The 19092-nt window shown below is 45.3% G+C and overlaps 1 protein-coding gene across 1 annotated transcript in view; it reads left to right on the forward strand.

The window, feature by feature from the left end:
• The window catches only part of Arhgef18 (Rho/Rac guanine nucleotide exchange factor 18), a 103927-nt gene that overhangs the window by 10731 nt on the left and 74104 nt on the right, over window positions 1-19092 (forward strand). Inside the window, exons 2-4 of the mRNA XM_029480390.1 lie at window positions 478-602; window positions 16289-16551; window positions 17821-17968. Of these exons, the coding sequence (XP_029336250.1) occupies window positions 478-602; window positions 16289-16551; window positions 17821-17968 (536 nt within the window). The remainder of the gene's footprint in view (window positions 1-477; window positions 603-16288; window positions 16552-17820; window positions 17969-19092) is intronic.

The raw sequence follows: 19092 nt of genomic DNA on the forward strand, positions 1-19092 counted from the left end.
AGAGAGAGAGAAAGAAAGAAAGAAAGAAAGAAAGAAAGAAAGAAAGAAAGAAAGAAAGAAAGAAAGAAAGAAAGAAAGAAGAGAGTTTATTCTGGCTCAGTTTAGGGGTGCCATCCATCATGGTGGGGAAAGCATATTGGCAGAGACTTGAAGCAGCTGACTGCATTGCAACTACAATCAGGAAACAGAGGGCATTGAACGCTGGTGCTTCGCTCACTTTCATTAGTCCAGGGCCACCGTTTTGAATGCTGCCACCCAGAGTGAACAGGTCGTCCTGCCTCGGTGAACCTAGTCGAGAGCATCCCTCCCAAGCATGCCAGAAGCTTGTCTTCCAGCTGATTCTAGATCCTGTCGAGTTGACAGTCAATATTAACCACCACTGTTGCCCAGGGCAAGCAGTGACAGGTACAGAGTCAAGTCCTAGCTTCCCCTGTCCAGGAGGAAGTCCTGATCCCTTTATTCCTCCTTTCTGTACAGGCTCTGAGCCCAAGCCATATGCCCAGCCCTTGGACTCTGCAGCTGCAGCCTCAACCACCAAGGGTAGCTGTGGACCCAGGAAACCTGAGAATCCAGATTTCTTCTCAACTGTGGAAGATGAGCAGGCAGGTATTAGGTGGGTGAGATGGGCAGGAGATGATAGCCATGCTGGTAGCAACTACACTTTGTTCAGTGCCGTGGTTTGCTTGGTGCTTGAGAGGCATTATTTCACAGAGCCCACTTGGGCTTGGCTAGGGATGGGGTCTTAACAATGGCTCTCATGACAACTCCCAGCATTCTTCTTGAGAAAACTAGTACTGGGGTAGGGGTGAGATATACAGGAGAATAATTCTAAGAGGAAAGACACCAAGGAGTCTCATCATGAATACAATTCCATTCCAGCTCTGCAGGCACAGACAGACAAATAGTGACTGTTGAGTCCCCCTGGGGAGTTAATTTTAATAGTGCTTGTCTGAGATGATATATTAGTCCATTTTCCATTAATATAACAAAATACCTAAGCCTTGACTCAGCTACACTATAAAGGGAAGCTCTTGGAATTTTAAAAAAGCACACTTCTTCTGTACATATGTATATGTGTGTGCATGTAAGCAGAGGGCAGCCTCAGCTAGCAGTACTTGGATGTCATCTATGTTGTTTTCTGACACAGAATCTCTGACTCACTCAGAACTCACCAGGTAGTGTAGGGAGCAGAAGAGTCCGGATCAAGAGTTCTGGGCTCTTGCCTAAAGAAACAACTGTACCCATTCCCAAGTTCAGCATGTTTATTACATAGAATTGAACAAGGTTTACTGCATTCAGCTGGACAAGGGGGCAGTGCTAATATGCACAGATACACAGGAGGCAGGATTTATAGTATACAGTTGGATCAGGAAGACAGAGTTAGCTAATCTCAGTAGGAAGAGTCCTGTAGAGGAGCAGACTTCAGGCCATAGGCATCCAGGAGAGAAAATTAGGTGGACATTTTTTGCACATCCTGTTAAAATTCTTCCTTGCCACCCCCCACACCAAGAAAGGCTGTGTCAATCCTCTGAATCAGAAGAGCTGGGGCCTTTTCACTCTTGCCTGTGTCAGTGTTGCCTTTGTCACTCTTGCCTGTGTCAGCATTGCCTTTGTCAGTGTTCCCTTTGTTACTGTTCCCTGTGTCACTGTTCCCTTTGTCACTGTTCCCTGTGTCAGTATTCCCTTTGTCACTGTTCCTTGTGTCAGTATTCCCTTTGTCACTGTTCCCTGTGTCAGTATCCCCTTTGTCACTGTTCCCTGTGTCAGTATTCCCTTTGTCGGTGTTCTCTTTGTCACTGTTGCCTTTGTCACTCTTACCTTTGTCAGTGTTCCCTTTGTCAACAGTTGACTCACTCCAGACCTTCTCTGCTTGGTTAACGGATACCAACTCAGGTGTGTAGGGAAGGGAGGTAGATCTGAAAGAAGTTGAAGAAGGGCAATAAATATGATTGTAAAATTTCCAAAGAACTAATACAAATTGAAATGTGGAATATATGTGTGTGTTATATATATATACATATATATATATATATACATATATATATATAATAGTTCTTACCCAAAACAAAACAAGAAATCTGAGTTCCTGCAACTCATTGATAAGGTATTTTATTAGCTGTCTATAATTATGATGAGATTCCTGAAATAGAAACGCTTATTAACAAAGACTATTTTGGCTCATGGTTCTAGATGTTTCAACTCAACATCAAACAATACCAATGCTAGGAGTGCAAACAAACCACTAGACTCATGAATGAGCCAAAAACAGAAAAAGAATTTGATGTAAGGCCACACAATTCTTAGAGCATCCCCACAATGACCTAAAGACCTCCTACCAATCCCTTGTATTAAAACTTCCACCACTGAAGAGCACCACCATGAAAATCAAACTGTTAGCACCAGACCTCTGCCATACAATACTCACATTTAGACTATAGCAAGTCGTGACATCAATCTTATCAGAACTTGTGTGGGAAGGAAAACTTGTATCTCAAAATAGGAAACCAGAGAGGTTGGAAGGAAGGGAGGAAGAGAGGAAGGGAGGGAGGGAGGGAGGGAGGGAGATCAGTCTGAACCAGTGACATTGTTCAGTGGATAAGGTGCTTTCTGCCAAATCTGACAACCTAAGTTTGATCCTCAGGACCCACATGGTAGGAGAACTGACTCCTGCAAGTTGTCCTCTAATTTCTACATATGTGCCATGTCAAAGTTACACATAAATACACACAACACACACACACACACACACACACACACACCTAATTTATGTGAAGATAAAGGCTCTTATCAGCAGCCCAATGACCAGGGTTCAATCCCCAGGACAAGGTGGAAGGAGAGAATAGACTCCCACAAGTTGCCCTCTGACCTTAACGCATGGGTCGTATACCATGGCACAGAGCAGGTGGGGTGAGACTATCCTAATATTGTAACTTTAGGGAGGCAGAGATAAGTGGACCTTGAGTCTCCTTGGCTAAACTAGGCTACTTGCTGAGCCACGGCCAGTGAGAGACCTTGTCCCAAAATAACCAAAGTGAAGCTCGTGAGGCCCTGAATCCCAGGTTGTCCTCTGCCGATGGTCTGCATTCCAGGTGCTATCCGAAGGGATCTACCTGTGGGGCCAGAGCAGCCAAAGAGTTGTGGCTTTCTGGGGGGGGGGGGGAGAGCAAGAGCCAAGACTGGCTTAGGCTGGAGCAGCTCCCAGCAACAAAAGCTTTGGGAGAGAATTCTCTTCCCAAGGTGTTACAGCTCTATAAGACAGACACTCTCAGACAGTCTTTGATGAAATAACTCATGTATTTTATTCCTTGTGGGTAGGGTCTTATATTCATTTTAGAGTAGGTTGGGGCCTAAAAGCAGATGCTTTCTATGAGCTTGATCCAAGATGTTAGGGATGCCTCATCTGCATGTGGAGGGACTTCAGGTATTGCTCCTATGTAACTCATTGTCACAGTCCTCTCCATGGGATATCGTGGTCACGTGTTCCAGGACAAGAACCTGGTCGGGAGTAGATTAAAACCTACCAGTTCTCAGATATGAGAATTACTTGGGTTTCTGAACCTGCTAGACCTTACCAAGTTTTCTGTCTTGTGGCATGGTCCTCTGCACCACAGTCCTCTGGCTTCCACATACACATGTTTACACATGTGCTTACACCGTCACACATACATGCACCTATACCTTCACACACAGATGCAACTACACCTTTATACACATACATGCATCTACACACACACACACACACACACAATGGGAGCCAGAAAGCTTGGAGTTCCATGATCCCTTCCTAAGGCACATTCACAATTATCCCAAGGACCACCAAGTAAGGCACTTATTTTTTTTTCTTTCTTAAAGCAGGGACTCACTGGGTATCCTTGGCTAGATTGGCACTCACTGTGTAGACTAGGCTGGACTTGTCTACATGTCTGCCTGGATCTTCCTCCCTAGTGCTTGGCACAGGCCTTATATATTAAAGGCTCAACCACCACCCAGAGGTGCCACCCTGGGGACCAAGTTTCTAATAGATAATCCCAATGGAGATTAACCAAATCCAAGCCACAGTGGCTCTAAGGCTGTTTGTCACCACCTCAGCTGCCAATATATGTCAGGTTTTTTCTAGAAGGATACAACTCAGCCATAGGACTAACAGCTGGTGTTCTTCTTCCCCCAGTACCAGGCACTGGGTGTTCATCTTAGTTTCATTTCCTCTTGCTGTGATGAAATAGTTTAATGAAGAGGCTGGTGAGATGGCTCAGTGGGTAAGAGCACCCGACTGCTCTTCCGAAGGTTCAGAGTTCAAATCCCAGCAACCACATGGTGGCTCACAACCATCCACAACGAGATCTGGCGCCCTCTTCTGGAGTGTCTGAAGACAGCTACAGTGTACTTATATATAATAAATAAATCTTAAAAAAAAAAAAAAAGAAATAGTTTAATGAAAACAACTTAAGGAGGAGAAGGTTTACTATGGCTCACAGTTCAGGAGCACATTCCATAATGGCAGAGCTGTCAGGACAGCAGAAGCTTGAAGCAGCTGCACTCAGAACTAGGGAGAAACAAGGGCTAGTACTTAACCCTTCTCCAGCCATACAGTCTGGAATCTGGGAACAGTCCCAACCACAATTAAGATGGGTCTCTCCCCATCTCAAGTAACCCAACTACAATATAATCCATTCACATCACACGCACCCCTTCTGAGCCTCAAGGACAGCCTGAAAGATTGTAAGGACCAGAAATAATGAATGCCTACAACAAAACAGTATCTGCCTAACATGTCAGGGCTGTTGCACACATGAACTCACAGCAGCACAAGACCCACACAAGATGAAGCCAGGCAAAATCCCAGCATGAATTGTGGAGGGCTCACAAAGTCCCACACCTAGATGAGGATCTGTTTGCAGATGATGGCTCCAGGGGAAAGGAGAGTCAGTTTATTTTTTCAGTAATGCATAGTTCAGTCAATGGTCCCACACCCCTAAACATACTGGCAACAGCGGTAAGAGGACTCAGTCTGGGGAGAGAGGGGGGCACATTCAGTTGGAAGAGAAAAATAGTGGTGGAGATAGGGGAAGAACTGGAGGGAACGGAATGCAGAGCAGACTTGATCAAAACACATCATCTACAGGTATGAAATCCTCCAACAATAAAAATCCATTTTTAAAAAAGAAAAACAAACAATGATAATTCCTCACAGGCATTTTCAGAGCCCCACCTCTCAGATGGTTCTGAACCATCAAGTTGATAGTTAATACTACCTAGCACAAGTGGCATTTGACAATCTCTACTAAACTAAGAAGATCTGTGTGAAGGCTAGCTGTAATGGTCAACTTGACCCAACCTAGAATCTCCTGGGAAGAATCTCAGTGCAAGTGCCTGTATCTGGTTGACCCATGGGCATGACTATGGAGGAACTGTCTTAATTTTGTTAACCTATGGGACTGCAGAGATGACTTAATGGTTAAGAGATCTTCCTGCTTCTGCATAGAACTTGAGTTCAGTTCTAGTGCTCACATTCTGCAGCTCCCAGTGGCCTGTAACTACAGTCCCAGAGGATCTAATGTCTTCTTCTGTCTTCCATGGTACACTCACCCACCCACAGCATGCACACACACATGCATACACAGGCACACACCCACGTGCACACACACCTTATTCTCCCAGTTCTCAGGAGGCAGAGACAGGCAAATCTCTGAGTTCCCAGCCAGCCTGGAATTAACTACAGAGTGAGTTCCGGGACACTCAGGGCTACACATGAAAACCCTGTGTGGGAAGTAAGTAAGTAAATTACATTAATTGGTGTGGGAAGACCCAGTCCACTACTGGTGGCACTGTTTCCTTGGGTTTTGGACTGTATACAAGTGAAGAAATCGTGCTAGCAGCAAGTAAGCAAGCAAACATTACCCTCTGCTCCCACAACTGTGGGGGCCATGCCACTGTGGCTGTGCTTTAATGAACTCTAACCTGGAGATGTGAGCTAAAACAAACTCTTTCTCCCCTAAGTTTCTTTTGGTTGAGATGTTTTATCCCAGCAACAGAAATGAAGCTAGGACAGTGTTATGACCAAGCAATACAGTCATGTGTTACCGCTCCCTTCATTTATATAAAGGGGACAAAGAGACCCAAGAATTGGCCCATGTGTCACAGAGACTGGAAGGAATTTGGATGGTACCAAGACTGGAATATAGTTCTGGGCCCTGCAGGAGCTAGGACTCTCAATGTAAGAACTCTGGGACATGAACATTGGGATAGATGACATGGTAGTAGAGAAAATATAGGGCAGATAAGCACTCAGCTTTGGGAGACTAGGATGAGGCTCTGACTACCCCCAAAGAATTTTTCTCTCTTCCTTCCTGCATCCACCCTTATCTGGTGTGTGTGTGTGTTTTATCTGTGGAATGTATATCGTATATATGCATGTCTGTATGGGTACATAAAGAAGTCAGATGTATGTGGTGTGTGTGCATATATGTGGATGACAATCCATGTTCTGTTCTATATTCTCTGACTTGTTCCCTCAAGACAGGGTCTCTTACTGAACCCACAGCTAAGCTGGCAGCCACCAAGCCTAAGCAAGCCTCCTTTCTCCATCCCAGTAGCACTGGGATTGCAGATATACCTGTTGCCATGCATAGCTTTTTACATGCATGCTAGGGATTTGAACTCAGGTCCTGATGCTTGATCAACAAGTGCTCTTACCCATAAGCCATCTTCTCACTGTCATTATCTTGATCATATAATCTGTCCCCAAAGTCAGAGACCTGGACGTTTTTCTTACCGCCTTCTCTCACATCAGACACCTAGTATCATAAACACTGAACTCAGAAAAGCACACATCTCTCCCTATGTCTTCAGCTGTAACCCAAGGTTCTAGGAAAGCAAACACAATGATGCTAACAGGTGATCTCTCTGCTGCCAGTGTCTTTCTGGGCCTGTCTGCTTTTATCTGAGTCCCTTCCAAACCATTTGTTCTGCAACTAGAATAGCCTTTCTTCCTTTCACATGTTCTCTCTCTCTCTCTCTCTCTCTCTCTCTCTCTCTCTCTGTGTGTGTGTGTGTGTGTGTGTGTACATGCATGTGGTGACCAGAAGACAACCTTAGCTGTCGAGCTAGGGTCTCTCTCTGACAGATAAACAAGGGTTTTCACCTAAGTAGGGACTGAGTGTGGTGGCGCATGCCTCTCAATCCCAACACTTGGGAAGTAAGAAGATAAAGAGTTCAAGGCCACACTGGGCTACTTAGTGAACTCTTGTCTCAAAAAATAAATAAATAAATAAAAAACAAAGCGGAAGAAATGTCTCAGCGGTTAAGGCTGTTCCTCCAAAGTATACAAGTTCAATTCCTAGCATCTACATGGCATGGTGACTAACAACTATCTATAACTCCAGTTCCACAGGATTGTGTGCCCTCTTCTGGCCTCCACCTGCACAAGACAAAATATCTATACACATAAAATATTTTTAAATTTTTTAAACAAAAATTACTTTAATTAAATTAAAACTTGAAATATAAAAACAGTCATATTTTCTAATACAGAGTGAGGATTTGCAATGTGCAAAAGTCTTTGCATTTCCAAACATCCCCACCCCTAATAATTATGTGAGGTGGCCAGAGTATGCACATTTCACACTGCGGCGCTGAAATCTTAAGATTTCTCCATGATTGAGGCCAGAGAGATAGCAGTATATAGCGGTAAATTTAGCTAAACCCCTTAGTGCTCCCAATGAGTCGCATGTATGCACCTGCCCTAGAGCTGTCTGGATTCACAAAAGACAGACAGACAGATACACACACACATACACTCACATGTACATGCACACGCACATGTACCAGTTAATTTTAAATATGCCTTGACTAGCTCAAAGGCTGGGCAGTTCTAATCCTCCACCGGGCTAGCATACATTTCCCTCCAGTACTCCTGACTCAACACATTCAGAATCTGTTTTATCTTGGCTGCCCAATTACCTTCTGAGCAGCCCCTTTCCCTTTACAGGGAAAGTAAAATAAATATCTTTTGCTTACATTTTATTTATGTGTGTGTGTGTGTGTGTGTGTGTGTGTGTGTGTGTGTGTGTGTGCATGTATGTATAGACATGTGTTGTGACCAGAGGACTTGGTTCTGGTCTACAGGGCTGCTTTCCCTTCCCACCTACATTTTGGATGAATCTTCTTCTGCAGCTCTAAATCTGTTCCATCTTCCTCGTTGACATAGCGGTCTCCCTCCTTTCCTTTCTCCCAGGTTCTAGCCTATGCAAATCTAATGATCCCACCTCAGTCTACCTGCCCAACCACTGGCCGTTGGCTCTTTATTGATCTAACAAAAACCAATTGGGGACAAGGACCTTCAGCATTTGGACACGCGGATTCCTGGATTAATTCAAAGCATTAGAACCAATCCCCAATAGCTTGATGCTCAAGCAGGAAGACCTGAGTTTAAATCCAGGTCGTATGCACCTCTATCATCCTCCACTAGGCCAAAAGAGATAGGCACACCCCACCACACATATACATATATGTCACACACGCGCGCGCGCGCACACACACACACACAAATAAATAAATAAAATAAAATACTAAAAACATTTAATGAAAAACAAAAAGATCATGTTCAAGGTTAAACTAACAGAAGCCTTTGCAGGTAGTTGGCTGTAACTCCATGTCAGAGCACTTACCGAGCCTGCTCAAGACCCTAGATTCCATTTGGTACTGGGAGAAATGCTCAGCTCACTAAATAAATAGTCAGCATTTGATGTGGACACTGACTGTAGTCTTTCTATGAGCCATCCCTTCTCATACCATGTGCTTTATGACAAGTTCAGTATCCTTTGCTGGGCCTACGGGCACAGGCCTGACCTCACTGCTGCTCGTGTGTCTGAGGATCATAAATTCAAAACCAACCTAGCAAGAGACCCTGTATTATAATTTCATTTCTATTGCTATGATAAAAAAAAGCTTTACCAAAAGCAGTGTAGAAGAGAAAGAGGATTATATTAGTTTATAATTGTGTGTGTTACAGTCCATCACTGCAGTCAAAGCAAGAACTTCAAAGAGCTCATCCTATTATATCCACAGTCAAGATCATGCATGCTCACTTACTGTTTCAGTTCAGTTCCTATTGCTGTGACAAACACCATGACCAAGAACAATTTGGAGAGGAGAACACTTATCTCATCTTACAATTCCAGTTTAGTTCTCATCAGTGAAGGAAGAAAACGCAGAAACTCAAGCAGGAGCTGAAGCAGAGACTATGGAGGAATGCTGCTTACTGGTGTGCTTTCTGTCTCATGCTCAGCTCGATTGCTTGCACAAATCAGGCCCATGTGCCTAGGGATGGTGCTACCCACAGTGGGCTGGACCCTCCCCTACCAATCATCAGTCAAGACAATCTCTCACACATATGACTGCAGGCCAATCTGATCTGGGCGATTCCTCAGTTGAAGCTCCCTCTTCTTAGGTGACTCTAGGTTTTGCCAAATTGACAATAGAAACTAACCAGGACATTTGTTTTCCTCTTTGTCCTCATTTAAATTTATCCAGTCTGCCTAGAGAACAGTGCCATCCACAGTGAATTGCCAATTAACTTAAGACAGTCGCCATTGATATGCCCGCAAACCAACCCAATTTCTCACCAAAGCTTTCTTCCCAGGAGATCCTGTGTTGTCAGGTTGACAATTAAAACTAATCATCACAAGCCTGGGGACTCTAGTGGAAGAATAGCGGGAAGAGTTGCAGGCCCTGAAAGGAATTGGAACTCCACAGAAAGACCAACAGAGTCAACTAGCCCTTGGGCACTCTCAGAGACTGAACCACCAGCCAAAATGCATACATGGGCTAGACCTAGGCCTCTCTGCACATACGTAACAGATGTGCAGCTTGGTTTTCATGTGGATCCCAAGCAACTGGAGCAAAGACTACCCCAAAAGCTGTTGCCTGTCTGTGGGATAACTAACTAGGATGCCTTGTCTGGCCTCAGTGGGAAAGGATGTACCTAGCCCTGCAGAGATTTGATGTGTCAGGGTGGGAGGAGACCCCATCTGCTCAGAGGAGAAGGGGATAAGGGGAAGGACTGAGGGAGGGGGTGACTGGGAGGTGGGCAGTGAATAGGATGCAAAGTGAATAAATAAAAAAATTAAAGTAAAAAAAGAATAAAAATAAATCCATACTTCACAACAAGCATTGAAAATGAAAAAGTCATGTAAAAATTAAAAATCTACCCATCATAAACATATTTTTCAATAATTTATTTATTCATTCACCGTACATCCCAATCACAGCCCCTCTTCCTCTTCTTCTCTCAGTCTCACCCTTACAAATCCCTCCCCACATTACTGGCTCCTCTTCCCCTCAGAAAATGGGAGTGTCCCTTGGGTACCACCCTGACCCGAGACATCTAGTCCCAGCAGAACTAGACACATCCTCTCCCACTGAGGCCCAACCAGGAAGTCCAGTTAGGGGAGGAACTCCAATAGCAAGCAACAGAGTCAGAGACAACCCTTGCTTCAATTGTTAGGGGACACACATGAAGACAATCTGAACATCTGCTGCAAATGTACACACCGATCTTAGAAGAACTGAAAAGTAAAACGAGTGTTGGGATGTAGGTCAGTAGTAGAGTACGCACTAGCAGGCCACACTCCAATTCAATCCCCAGCACCAAAACAAAACAAGCTAAGTGTCCCTACCCAAAAATGGTTGGGTTTAGTTTTCTTTATTTGTTCGTGTGTGTGTGTGTGTGTGTGTGTTGCTGTGTATTTGTGTGTTGCTGTGTATGTGTGTGTTGGTGTGTGTATGTGTGTGTTGGTGTGTGTATGTGTGTGTTGGTATGTGTGTGTATGTGTGTGTGTTGGTGTGTATGTGTGTGTAGGGGTGTGTGTATGTGTGTGTTGGTGTGTATGTGTGTGTTGGTATGTGTGTGTGTGTTGGGGTGTGTGTGTGTTGGGGTGTGTGTGTGTTGGGGTGTGTGTGTGTGTGCGTGTTGGGATGTGTGTTGGTATGTGCGTGTTGGGGTATGCATGTGTTCACAGATGTAAGTCCAAGTTTGATGGTGGGTGTCTTTCTCAATCACTCAAACCTTATACATTGAGGCAGGATATCTCACTGAACCTGGAGCTAGCCCTCTTGCTCTGGGGATTTCCTGTCTCTGCCTCCCATACACTTGGAATACAGTGGGGCTGCCCCACCCACCTATCCTGCTTTCAGATGGATTCTGCGAGTCTGAACTCTGGTCCTCACACTGTGCCTCCTCCTGCCCTGTGTGCTTGTTTCTCTAAGGCGGGGTCTCCTGTCGCCCAGGCTGGTCTCAAACTCACTAACTAACCAAGGATGACCTTGGAATACTAATCTTCCTGCACCTCTCTGGTGCTGAGATTTTAGGCATGTACCACCAGGCAGAACTTCTGTGTATATGTGTGGTTTTGCTGATACATAGTCTCATATGAGCCACCTCACCTGGCTTGATTTTACATTTGTATAAACATGTCTGGGTATGTGTGGATGTGCGTCCATGCCAGAGGTCAGAGCTGAGGATACTTCTCAATTTTCTCCATCTTACTTTTTGAGACAGGGTCTGTCACTGAAGCTGAAGTTCATGTATTTGGGGAACTTGATGGTTACCTCTTATCCCTGCCCTCCCCAGTCAATGAAGTTACAGAAGGAGCCACCACATTGTGACTTTTATGTGGGTTTTGGGAATCAAATTAGGTTCCTATCCTTGTTGGGAGAGCAATTTACCTACCAGGCTGTCTCCCCAGCCCCGATTTTGGACTTTTCCAGGTTGGGAATATTTGTGTAAACCTAATAAGATAATTTGGGAATGAAACCCTGTCTGAACATTAGATTCACTGATGTTTCATGTATACTTAATACACATGGCCTGAAGGTATTTCATATGCTACTCTTTATCTCTGCATTTGTGTGTGTTGTGGGTGTGTGGCATGGGGTGAGGGGGTACTTTTAAATTAAGCCTATTTATGTAGAGGTTTGTGCACATGAGTGCAGTGACCACAGAGGCCAGCAGGGGGGGCAAGAGATCACCTGGAGCTGAAGTCACTGGCTCTTGTACATTATGTGCAGTTATATTCCATATGTGCATATGTGCCATATGGGTGATGGGAACAGAATCACCTTCTACAACAGCAATACTGGCTTTTCACTGCTGAGCCACATATCCAACCTGTTTTGTTTTGCTCTTTAAATTTTTTCATGGTATTTTTTATTCATTTTGCTCCAGTGCTGCAGCACTTGTGGTTTTCAGGGTTGAACTCATGTCGTTGGGCTATGGAAGCAAATGCTTTGATCTGCTGAACCATTTTTCTGGTGCCTGACCACTGCATTTTGATTGTCATCTGTCACATGTGGAATTTTCCACCTGCATTTATTATGTCAGGGCTCAACTTTTTTTTTTTTTTTTTTTTTTGGAGCCTGCAGGCTTTGGGTTTACAAATCTTCTGCCTTGATTGTTTGCTGTTTGTTTGAAACTAAGATACTTTGTTCCATGGCAAAATAGAAATAGAGACACTGTGCAGTTGAAGTTGTACAGTCTTCAGTGAGCTCTCTCTTCCTAAGAGCTAGTGAAATAAGTAACTAATTACATTTGAAGCTAGTCTGTATCACATAGTAAAGCCTGTCTTCAAACAACACCCAAGAATTGGAGGTGTTTCTCAGAGGTGGGGTCACTCCCTAGAGTTCTCTATGAGGGATGTGACTCAGTCATAAAAGATTTGCCTAGCATGCTCAAGGGTTTGGGTCCCCCCCCCCACCAGCACTGCAAACAATAAAGTGTATTATGAGACTGCATGTGGTAGACCAAGGGGAAGCTTGGGATGTTTTGTCTCTACTTTGAACTCAGCAGAATTTTCTTGGGGGCGGGGCCAGCCCAAGGCTCCCTGAGTCTGTGGAGCAGGAGCAGAGATTTCTTAGATCCGCTTGCAGGGTGTCAGGCCTGGATCTCTGGGAAGGCCCCCAGCGGACGGGTTCCCTCTTTTCTCGCCCAGGGAAATGAGTCTGAAAAAGTTCAAGCTTCCAGCAAAGGAGAGGTCGGGCTTTCCCTCCTTCCAGCGTGCCTGCTGGCTAGGAGCTGGGACAGGCTGTGCTTTACATTCCCAGAACCTCCTCCCGAGCTCTGGCCTGGCTCCCACCTCTGCCTGTGATGAGAGAGGCCAGACACTGGAAAAGGAGGGAGCCCAGCACCAGCCCAGAGCCCATCCTGACGTGTTTATATTTATGGGGAGATGAAAAGCAGAGATACAAGGAAACCTTATGGGGAAGCAGCCGTGAGAGATGGAAGCCCACACGAGGTTGTCCATGCATCGGGACCAGGAGTGGAGCAATCCAGGGGATAGGCAGGATCTGAAACAAGACTGCAAGCAAAGCCTTAGGAGAGCAAGGGCAGGGTCACTCCGGCCCAGCCACATCCATTCTGTGATTGTTTGACTGAATGAAACCTAGATGTGGCATTTAAGAGCAGAGGGAGGAAGAGTGGGCTAGGGAGATGGCTAAGTTTTAAAGCACTTGCTTCACAAATATGAAGGCCAGAATTCAGATCCTCAGGACCCACATAAAAAAAATAATAATAATAAAAGAGGCATGGTGGTGTATGTCTCTAACTCCTGCCCTTGCAGAGGGAAATCACAGGGCTAACTGTCCAACCAGCCAAAACAATATAAGTTCTAGGTTCAGTGACAGACCCTGTGTCAACACACACACACACACGCACGCACGCACGCATGCACATGCACACGTACACTGCTAGCTTCATGATAGAGTGCTCAGCTACCCCCTTAAAGCTCAAACAGAGAACCACTATGAGATGTAGACATTTTGCCCCTGGTTATACACATAAAAGAACTGAAAGGAAGGTCAGCAAGAGTGCTCAGTAGTTAAGGGAGCTTGCCACCAAACCCTGACAACCTGAATTCCACTTCCAGGACTCACATGGTAGAAGGAGAGCGCAGACTTCTACAAGTTGTCCTCTGATGTAGGAACAAATAAAGAGAGAGAGAGAGAGAGAGAGAGAGAGAGAGAGAGAGAGAGAGAGAGAGAGTAATTGAAAGTGGGGCCGGTTGTGGCCGGCTGAGAAACTGCATGTCTATAGTCACAGCACAGAAGTCAGGAGACATGAGGTTTGCAAGTCTGAGGCTAGTGAGTTCCCATCACCCAGAGCAGTCCAGCAGAGCTGGGCTGAGAAACAAAGCAAACAAAGCACTGAACGCAGATCACAAATAGACACCTGTGAGTGTGATCCAGCCTTTCCTCAGCCATGACTCACAATAGCTAAAAGACAAATAAACACAATGTAACCTGGGCTGCAGAGATGGCTCAGTTGGTAAAGTCCTTGCTATGCAAGCGCCAGGGCCTGAGATCATATACCAGGAACCTGCATAAAACAGAATAGCCTGGAGTTAGTTGCAGCACAAGCTGGTAATCCCAGTGTTGGAGGGAGAGAGACAGACAGATCCCTATGGATCACTGTGTCCAACTAACATGTACAAATGGATGCATTTCAGGCCTGACAGACCGTGTCTCAAAAACCAAGGTGGATGGTACCTACAATGGTTATTTTTGATTGTCGAATTGACACAATGTAGACACATCTGGGAATAAAGTCTCCATCAAGGATTGTCTACAGTGGGTTAGCCTGTGGGCATGCCTAAGGGGTTTCCTATGATCATATTTGCTGAAAAGGAAAGGCTCAACTGACTGTGGGTGACACCATTCCTCAGGACCTGGGACTATAAACCAAATAAACTCTTTCTCCCTGAAGTTGATTTAGACACATAGTGTTAGACATTTAGTATTTTATCACAGCAACAAGATAAGACCCTGAGGAAAGCTGACTGAAGTTGACCCTCTGACCTTTACATGCACATACACTATGCAATGTTCCTCCACATACCAGTACACAAACACACATACATATACACATATGTGTGAGTGCACAAGTGCACACACACACACACACACACACACACACACGAGTGAAATGTAGCCTATGCATACATCTGTGACTCTGACTAAAAAGCATAGAGATCCAGCATGGCTGCCTTTGGGGAAAGTGAAACCTTGAATCCCAGGCTAGGCATATGTCTCAGTCACTCTTCTATTGCTGTGAAGAGAAACCAAGACCAAGGCAACTCTTACAAAAGAAAGCATTTAACTGGAGGCTTATTTACAGTTTCAGAGGTTTCCTCCACTGTAATCCTGGCAACATTTAGGCAGATGCTGGAGCAGTAGCTGAGAGCTACATTATGACCTGTAGGCAGAGAGAGAGAGACAGAGAGAGAGAGGTTGATTCTAGGCTTGTCATGGGGTTTTAAAATCTCAAATCTCAGGCTGGAGAGATGGCTCAGCAGTTAAGAGTACTGACTGCTCTTCTGAAGGTCCTGAGTTCAAATCCCAGAAACCACATGGTGGCTCACAACCATCCATAATGACATCTGATGCCCTCTTCTGGGGTGTCTGAAGACAGCTACACTGTACTTATATATAATAAATAAATAAATCTTTAAAAAAAAAACAGGAAGTGGTGGCACATGCCTTTAATCCCAGCTCCTAGCACTTGGGAGTCAGAGGCAGATGGATTTCTGAATTCAAGGTCAGCCTAGTCTGCAGAGTAAGCTTCAGGACAGCCAGGGCTATACAGAGAAATCCTGTCTCGAAAAACAAAAACAAAAACAAAAACAGAAGAGAAGAGAAGAGAAGAGAAGAGAAGAGAAGAGAAGAGAAGAGAAGAGAAGAGAAGAGAAGAGAAGAGAAGAGAAGAGATCTCAAAGCCCACCCCACAGAACACATCCCTGCCAACAAGGCCACACCTCATAATCCTTTTAATCCTTTCAAATAATGTCCTCCCTGGTGACTAACCATTTAAATATATGACCCTATGGGGGTATTCTTATTCAAAGCACAATGATCCACTCCCCATACTTATATCCATATTTACAGCAACATGTATTAAGTTCATTTTCACACTGTCTATCACAGTCTCAACATTGTTTAAAAGCCTCGTGATACTGTACCCTCCTGTAAAATCAAAGCCAAAAAGCAGATCACATTCTTCCAATATACAATGGCACAGAATATACATTAGCATTCCAAAAAGTGAGCATAGTGAAGAAATGGTGGACTAAAGAAAGACTGAAAACCTTTCTTACTCAAACCACAGCATGCCACTGGAGAGATGAGTTCCCATTGGACAGGAGGTAGATAAGCCCATCTGTGTGTTAAGGAGTGGGAACTTGAGTCCAGGAGACCTCACCTCTGTTACCCTTAACCAACACCCTCTTTTCTCAACCTACAGGAAGATGGTTTTCTGAGGCACCTCAGCGAGAGCACAGAAGACCTCAGCCTGGATATGGGAGCCCTTCAGGGCAGCGAGTACCTCCAGGATCTAGGCTTAGGGGCCCCCTCTGACCTCCATCAGTCTGAAGTGATTATGGACCCTGAGACCCACAGAAAAGAAGCCAGAAGAGAGTCCTCCCACACAAGCTGTGAAGGAGTTTCAGCCCTGCCACAAAGACGCAGCTGGGAGAGGTCCCGGAGCTGCTCAGGGAGCTGTCGAAGGTCAGCCCCCACCACTGTCTACCTTCCAGGTGCCACAAGGAAGGAATCTGGGAATGTGCAGCCAGTTTTCAGGACAGACCACTGTCCTGACTGTTAACCAGCTGTGTGACTCTTGCTGAGGATATACAAACAAGCATCTCTTCACCCCAGAGAGGGCACCAGTAACAGACCAAAGAAATTACCCCTTCCAAGTCCAGCCCAGTGAGCCAACTTCGTTGGAGTTTACTTACAGGAGTTTGGGTGAGGGGTTACTTACATGGATGTAGATAACTCAAAAGCATTTACATCATGAACACCAACTCTGATTCACAAAAGCTCAAGGCTGGGGCTTCCTATACAGCTTGCACTCAGCTCCACCAGAGAGTCTCTTCTCCCCTAGAAAATGTGTATGAACTTCTCATAAAACCTCAAGTTCCTGAGCTTTCTTATGAGCTTCTGAGGGTTCCTCTTCCCTCCAAATGGGAAGTTTCAATTGGGAAAAAGCATGCATGAACATGTATGTGCAGGGTCCTGCACACACAAACACAACATAGAGCCACTGGGGTGTCTATGCTGCTAGAAGCAGCCAAATATGTACTCTCACAAACGTGTGTGTGTGTGTGTAGATTCTCACACATACAAACACATATGTGTGGTACACATAGAAACTACCTGCTTCCCACTTTCTGTATTAAACCCATACATAATGGCCTATAAACAGTGGGATGTCAACACAAAGTTTGCCCACCATCTACATGCAAAGTGATCAAAACACAAATGAGTATTCATCCCCCTGCACACACAAAAGTAGAGGGGCCTCAGTCATCTCCATCCTCCACTGGTGTGCCTCAACTCCTCCCAAGAGGGTTCCAGGTGTAGCTTAATGGTAGAGTGCTTGCCTAGCATGCACAAGGCCCTGGGTCTTACCCTCAGTATTGAAAACTGGGGAAAGGAAAGAAGGAAGGGAGGGAGGGAGGGAGGGAGGGAGGGAAGGAGGGAGGGAAGAAGGAAGGAAGGAAGGAAGGAAGGAAGGAAGGAAGGAAGGAAGGAAGGAAGGAAGGAAAAGAAGTAAAAGAAGAAGGAAGAAAGGAAACTCCCACAGAAAGAGATGGGGAAGATTTCCCTGAACACACAGACTTATTATTGCATTGGGAGGGTTGGACCCCTCAGTGTGGCCCACCCCCTCCCTGACCTGGAAACACCCCTGAATTCACTCCTTCCTCTGTGTGCCTAAGACCATGGCCAGGTGGATACTAACCACTAAAGTTTCAATATCTGCCCTTCCCCCAGGCTCAGCCTTGATGCCTCCATGGTGGACGAAGGGGCCTGTCTTCCCCGGACTCTGGCTAGCCTTGCTCTGAATCTGTCTGGAAATGGGCAGAAGACTTGGACCCAAGGATGCTTACCTGTCAGTGGGACACCAGCTCCCTCAAGCAAGGTGGGCAGAACCTGCACCAATCCATCCGAACAGTAGGCACCCCTCTGGGCTTTGATGCTGTGGGTGGAAGGGAGAACCGACCCCATGGCTATCAGGAGTCACTGATCATAGTGAGGGCAGGGAGGAAGGATCTCCCTAATTTGGCCCATGGCTGTGGCATCTCTGGGTCCTAGAATTTATGTGCCATAGTGTGTGTGTGTGTGTGTGTGTGTGTGTGTGTGATACAATACCACAGGGTGGGCATGCTATAAAGAAAAAAGGTTTGTTTTGGTTTGTTTTATGAGTCTAGAAGTCTAAGGTCAAGAGTTGTGTTTGGTGATGACTTTCTTATTGGATGTTCCTTAGAGGTGCAGTGAATCACAAGGCAATGGACAAGGAGTGTCTGTGTATCTATGTCTATTTCTTCAGTCTCTATCATCTCGTGTGTGTGTGTGTGTGTGTGTGTGTGTGTGTGTGTGTGTGTGTGTGTGTGTGTAAGCATGTAGGATGGGGAGAGGGTGTAGAAACCAGAGGATGGCCTCTGATATAATTTCTCAGTGCCATCCACCTTCTTTTGAGATAGATTAAAACTTGATAAGAAAGCTGAGCATGGGCATGATGTCTTGTGCCTTTAATTTGAGCACTTGGGATGCAAAGACAGAGCTCTATAAGTTCAAGGCCAGCCTGGTGAGTTCTAGGATAGCTAGAGCTATATAAAGAGGCTCTATCTCACCAGGCAGTGGTGGCGCACACCTTTAATTCCAGCACTTGGGAGGCAGAGGCAGGTGAATTTCTGAGTTCAAGGCCAGCCTGGTCTACAGAGTGAGTTCCAGGACAGCCGGGACTACACAGGAGAAACCCTGTCTTGAAAAAACAAACAAACAAACAAACAAGCAAACAAAGAACAATGCAAAATTAAAGCAAAATAAATAAATAAATAAAAAGAGGCTCTATCTCAAAAAGAAGGAGGAGGAGAAAGATGACGAAGGAGGAGGAAGAGAAGGAGGAGGACGAGGAAGAGGGAGGAAGGAGGAGCAAGAAAGGGAATGGAAAGGAAGGGACGGGAACAGATAGAAAGGAAGGAGAGGAGAGAAGGGGAGAGGAGAGGAGAGGAGAAGAGAGGAGAGGAGAGGAGAGGAGAGGAG

This window comes from Mus caroli, chromosome 8 (assembly GCF_900094665.2).
Source record: "Mus caroli chromosome 8, CAROLI_EIJ_v1.1, whole genome shotgun sequence".
Taxonomy (NCBI): domain Eukaryota; kingdom Metazoa; phylum Chordata; class Mammalia; order Rodentia; family Muridae; genus Mus; species Mus caroli.